General features: G+C 45.3%; 1 protein-coding gene across 1 annotated transcript in view; it reads left to right on the forward strand.

The window, feature by feature from the left end:
• WNT3A (Wnt family member 3A) overlaps window positions 1–5,476 on the forward strand; it is a gene marked incomplete at both ends in the record, with an annotated part of 83,057 nt that extends 77,581 nt beyond the window's left edge. Inside the window, 2 exon segments of the mRNA XM_079538501.1 lie at window positions 1,585–1,850; window positions 4,997–5,476. Of these exon segments, the coding sequence (XP_079394627.1) occupies window positions 1,585–1,850; window positions 4,997–5,476 (746 nt within the window).
• Window positions 5,477–6,000: the final 524 nt, after the last annotated feature.

Consider the following 6,000-nt stretch of genomic DNA (forward strand, 5'->3'; position numbering starts at 1 on the left):
GGTGTAGTGCTGAACTCCATGGTCATTTCCAGTGAGTGAAGAAACAGAATGAAATGAAAACTGAAAATAAAGCCGATCCTTTGGTACATTCCTATTTTCAAAGCAGTTTGAAAGGTTTTCTTTTCAGTATATTGTGGAAAAAGCACTGGAAACCAGGAAAGCCAAGCCAACACTGAGCTGCCCTTCTCTTCCCATCTCTATCTATGATGAAAGGCTGTGAAGGAAGGTTTCCTCAGAGGTTGTGGAAACTTTTGGTTCATCCTATGCAGCATATGAGGCAATGGACAGAAAAGGAGAGCTCATTCCAGTCCCCTTGGCCAGGAATTTAGTTAGGCAAAGTGAGCAAAGCGTTAGGAACCTGCATGATGCCATATGCTGAGCACCGTCTCCAAGGTGGCCTTAGAGTGGAGGGTGGGGTTAATGCTTAGTTAGATAAGGAAGCATCTGTCCATCCTGATATTCACCCACCTTCCAGCCATCAGCAGCTGTCCCAGTGAAGGAGCTTTGAGTGTTGGTCTCACCATGAAATACAAAGGCTGATGTTAACTGTAGATTTGCATTTTTATGGCCTAATTTCTACTCATCAGAAGTCAACACTGAGGCTCTGTGCATGGCTAAGTGATGCGCTGCCTGCAAATTAGTATGTAATATAATTTATATGCCCTGAGATTTTTCATTTTTGATTGCTTTTTGTTTTGCCATAGCTCCATCCTAAGAACTTACACAGAATCACAGAATGGCCAGGGTTGGAAGGGACCTCAAGGATCATGAATCTCCAATCCCTGACTACATGCAGGGCCACCAACCTCCCCATTTCATAGCAGCCCAGGCTGCCCAGGGCCCCATCCAACCTGGCCTTGAACACCTCCAGGGATGGACGGGGCATCCACAGCCTTTCTGGGCAGCTGTTCCAGCACCTCACCGCTCTCACAGCACACAACTTCCCCCTGACATCCAACCTCAATCTCCCCTCCCTCAACTTCAAACCATTTCCTCTTGTCCTGCTGTCATCTCCCCTTTCCAAGAGCTGACTCCCCTCCTGTCTGTAGGCTCCCTTTAGGTACTGCAGGATGCACTGAGGTCACCCCACAGCTTCTCTTCTCCAGGCTAAACAAGCCCAGCTCCCTCAGCCTGTCTTCATAGAGGAGGTGCTCCAGTCCCCTGATCATCTCTGTGGCTCTCCTCTGGACTCTCTCCAACAGCTCTCTTTTTTAACTTAGTTAAATTGTGTTTTCTGACCTCAGTGAGCTTGCATCCAGCCTGGTTACTCAGAGAAACTGTGAGTGCCCCATCCCTGGAGGTTCTCAAGGCCAGGTTGGATGGGGCTCTGGGCAGCGTGACCTGGTGAGGGGCAACCCTGCTTATGGCAAAGGAGTTGGAACTGGATGATCTTTAAGATTTTTTCCAACCCAAGCCAATCTATGATTCTACGGTTGCCTAGTGTAAGGCAATGTCTTTGCACCACAGATAAGAGGAGAGTTTTGTGGCTTTCTGCCATGCCCTCAAGAGAAGATGTTCAGCCTTGATCATGGCCACACGTGGTCCTTTTGCAGGCCAATGTTCACCGATTTCTTTCTTTCACAGCTACCAGGGAATCCGCCTTCGTCCATGCCATTGCTTCTGCCGGAGTGGCTTTTGCAGTGACCAGGTCCTGTGCCGAAGGCTCGGCCACCATCTGCGGCTGTGACACTCGTCATAAGGGCTCTCCAGGGGAAGGCTGGAAATGGGGAGGCTGCAGTGAGGACGTGGAGTTTGGGAGCATGGTGTCTCGGGAATTCGCTGATGCCCGAGAGAACAGACCGGATGCTCGGTCAGCCATGAACAGGCACAACAATGAAGCTGGAAGGACCGTAAGGACATTTGTTTTTACCTTTCTTGATCTCCTGTACTGATTTCTTATCTCCAGAGGGAACTAAGAGGAGTAATCAAACATAAATCTGGGCTGCTTTATGTCATGAAGTGGTGATACATGCCCCAAAATTGTTCTTTGCTGGGAGGTGACCAATGTATCCTTGTGCCTGGTCTTAAAGTAAATTCACCCATTCAGATGTAAATGTCTAACTTGGAGTTAATTGTCCATATCACCCCGTAGTAAATGGATCATGGTGGAATATGAAGTTTTGGATCTTGAAATAGCTCAGTTGGGTGATGCCCTATTTGTACTTGGGTATAGGAAGGAGAGCTGTATGGCCAGAGATGTCTGTACTGTAGACATTTGAAGTTAAGAGAGATGGACCAAAGTTTATGGGCAGGATTCAGCTGGTTAAGCAAAGGCAATTTAGTTTAACCCAAGGAAGATATTCTGAAGCATCCAGTCTGTCCTTGGACTTGTAATGGGAAAGACTGTGGGCCTTCTGGAGGTCCTCTTCCATCTGTGATCTGATGCCTTGGACACTCAAGGAGCTCAGAAATTATATTATGTCCTTGTGTTTTGGCAGCTGAATCCTAATCTGAGTGCAGCAGTCACACAGAACACATGCATCCAGGCCTTGCTATAAAAGAACTCAGCTGCCTAAAGTGAGATTTAGGTAGCCAAATGTACAACTGCAGGCCCCTTATTTCATACTACAGACCTATAAAATCTATCTATATCTTAGCTTGTGCCTCAGAAGTCCCCAGCATTTGTACCACTCCGGGCATATTGTGTAGAAGGGCCCATCCTGGTGGAGAAAGCTGAGTCAATGGTGTTTGTGGATTGTGATCCTTCAGGAGCTCTTGAAGGGAACCCAATGGCTTGGAGCCTTTTCCCCTGATATCCCCATCCTGCCCTGTAGACTTGAGGGTGGAGAAAGGCAGGAGAGCATTTCCCACCACCCCTCTTCTCAACAGTGTTCTATTTCCCAGGGAATATTTAAAGGAAAATGAGAGAGAATGTGACTCTGGTGCCTTCAGATTTAACATGGACCATGCCCCAAAGCCAGCCAGCTAGTGCGTTTTCACTTCTGCCACTGAAAAAAACATACGAGGGAACTGAAAGTATAAAGTTTTGCCCTCATCACCATGGCTGACTCATAAACAGTGAATCTTTTTTGTAAGGTGGAAAATTCCCTATCACAGGACATTCTCTTTTTATCTCAAGAACAGTCCATGAACGCCCAAAGAACATAATTTATGGGAAACAATTTGTGAAATTAAATCGCAGAGCTTTTGCTGATGTGGATCGTTCCAGCTGCTTTTCTTTCTCATGTAGTAAACTCAAATTAGTTCATCCCTCAGTGGAAGAAAGATACATCACTGTAATCAAAAGAGGTTAATGTGGTCTTTTTCCTTCCGGATAAGCCCTCACACATGCCTAGGAGAATGTATGACTGTGCGGAGCCATAGCAAAGCCAGCACAGTTGTGCAATGCTAGGAAGCCTCTGTTTTGCTAGGATTTTGTGTGAGATCTTCAGGTGGATGCTGTCTAACCTCTGTGGAGTTATTCCACCTCACACCGTAAGACAGCTGGTCTGAAAGATGGAGTACAATCTATCAAGATAAAGAAATACCACCTGAAACAGAACTTGTCTGCAAGACAAATACAAGGAGTAATGTGGTTTCCTCAAGCCCTGACCCAAATTATCCCAGGTAACCCAAGGCACTGTGCATTCCTGGGATAGGTGATGAGATACAGAGGGCTGTGGGGAAGCTGGATAGGCTGAAAAGGAGGGATTTAAAGTGAGAATCTCAGAAAAAGATGTGCTGTGAGCAAAATCCCTATGATCTCAGGTCTGGAGAGGTCTTATGACTGTCAGTTTTGGCACTGATTTGTCTCTGGATCTTCTACAGATTTCAACCATTCTGAACATCTTAAATCCTCTGCTTTATGGAATGGTGTTTGTCATTCTCACCATGCCAGCACCCATGGGTAGCTGTTCCAACCCTCCATGCTCAAGTGGTTTGAGCTAAGCTTGAGCCCACAGGCAGTGTTTCATATTAGTTCCCATATGAGTTCAAACCCTACCACCAGGCCAGCAGCTTTGATTAAGTTCAGCATGATTACACGGACCAAACGTTTTGTGGTTCTCTCTCATTGCTAATTACAACCTCTTTTGTGGCATGTGATACTCTGTAAATAACACAGGAAAGCACCTGGTGAACATCAAGGTGCTGAATCATGGCAAATCTCTTGGTCTCAGGCTGCCACTCGTCTGTTCACGTACCCAGAAATTTGCTGATCAGTCTGAAAGTGCAGATTATCAAGTGAGTTGCATAAGGCTGAGAATACCTGAGGGCAGCATCAATAGAAACCTCTGGACTAATTTTATGAGTGGTGAGGGCAACCAATGATCAATAATCTCCCTCCCATATATTCTAGGACAGAGCTTTATGTTGAAATATGAGCTTTTCAAATTCAGAAGTTGAATTTTTTTTTTCTTCTAAATGGTGTTGAGAAAATCGTATTTGCTTGAAAATAAATGATGCATTAGTTTTCAGGTTTCTGAACACAGCCACCAGTAAAGCTGGAAACTTGTTTGATGATGCAAACATGAAAACATACGTAATAAATGGAGTTATGGTCTGGATGTTTAGGACATTTCTCATTCCTTTGATTTCCAAATGGAATAGCAGTGTATTTCACTCCTGAATGCATAATTTTAGTAGGTTTCTCCATTCTTTGCTTTTCTGCATGTCCAAATCATGTCCTTGGGTGACAACACTGAAATATTCATATATGAACACAGGTAGGAAAATGTTAATGTATACGAAATCACTTCAACCCGTACTGAAAGCACTCGATAGGTGTTTAAAATCGAGGTGAGAATCTGAGATAGCTACTGAAAATAACAAGTTGTGAATGTTTTGTTTGCCTCAGTACCTTAGCAGCGCTCTGACTGAGGGAAAAAGATGATTCTTGTTCACAAGGTGCAAATGTATCTATGGAAACACTTACAGCTTTAGATATGTAGGATTCTATGATTCTAAATGCTGGCTGAATTGGAAAATGCAGTATGTGTTTTGATGGCAGGCTAATGTCTTCCCTCTTCTTTGCTTTTTCTCGTCTTCTCTTTTCCAGTCTATTATAGAACTCATGCATCTGAAGTGCAAATGTCACGGCCTCTCGGGCAGCTGTGAAGTGAAGACCTGCTGGTGGTCTCAGCCTGACTTCAGGGTCATCGGGGATTACCTGAAGGACAAATACGACAGCGCTTCGGAAATGGTGGTGGAAAAACACCGGGAATCCCGTGGTTGGGTCGAGACCCTCCGGCCCAAATACAACTTCTTCAAGGCTCCGACTGAGAAGGACCTGGTTTACTATGAGAACTCACCCAACTTTTGTGAGCCCAACCCTGAGACGGGTTCCTTCGGGACTCGTGACAGGATCTGTAACGTCACTTCCCATGGGATTGACGGCTGTGACCTTTTGTGCTGCGGCCGCGGGCACAACACGAGGACTGAGAAACGGAAAGAGAAGTGCCACTGTATCTTCCACTGGTGCTGCTACGTCCGCTGCCAGGAATGCATACGAGTCTACGATGTCCACACGTGCAAGTAAAGCGGGCAAGCCCCTTTGCAGGGCTCCAAGAGGAGAAACAGATTCGAGCCTACTTCCTTTGAGGTTGGAGACAAGAGAGAAGTCTACTTTTTTGATAATAAAAGATTTAAAAAAAAAAAAATTAAAGGCTAAAAACTGGTTGGATAGAATAGGTCTAATGACTTCTGGGCTATCCTGAGGTTCATCTGGCGGTCACACAAGTTACGCCGCAATGATGCATCCCGCAGGAGACAGTGGCTTTTTATCTGGCCAGCAACGCAGAGCTGGAAAGAAGAGCATCAGCAAAAGCATGGATTGGCTCTGCTCTCGCCCACCTGAAGTGATTTGTGTGATTAAGTGTCCTTTGAAAGACTTGCATCTTCCTAGATATCTCCTTTTCCCTCAGCCAGAGAAAGGCTGTGTTGGACACCAGCACTAAGCTTTCTGAGATCTATCTACATACTCAAACGGCCAGACTCTGTGCATAAGAGCAACAACAACAACAGCAAAAGAAATAAAAGCAGATAAGTTAATGATGTAAAAAA

Source organism: Tetrao urogallus, assembly GCF_951394365.1.
Source record: "Tetrao urogallus genome assembly, chromosome: 7".
Taxonomy (NCBI): Eukaryota; Metazoa; Chordata; class Aves; order Galliformes; family Phasianidae; genus Tetrao; species Tetrao urogallus.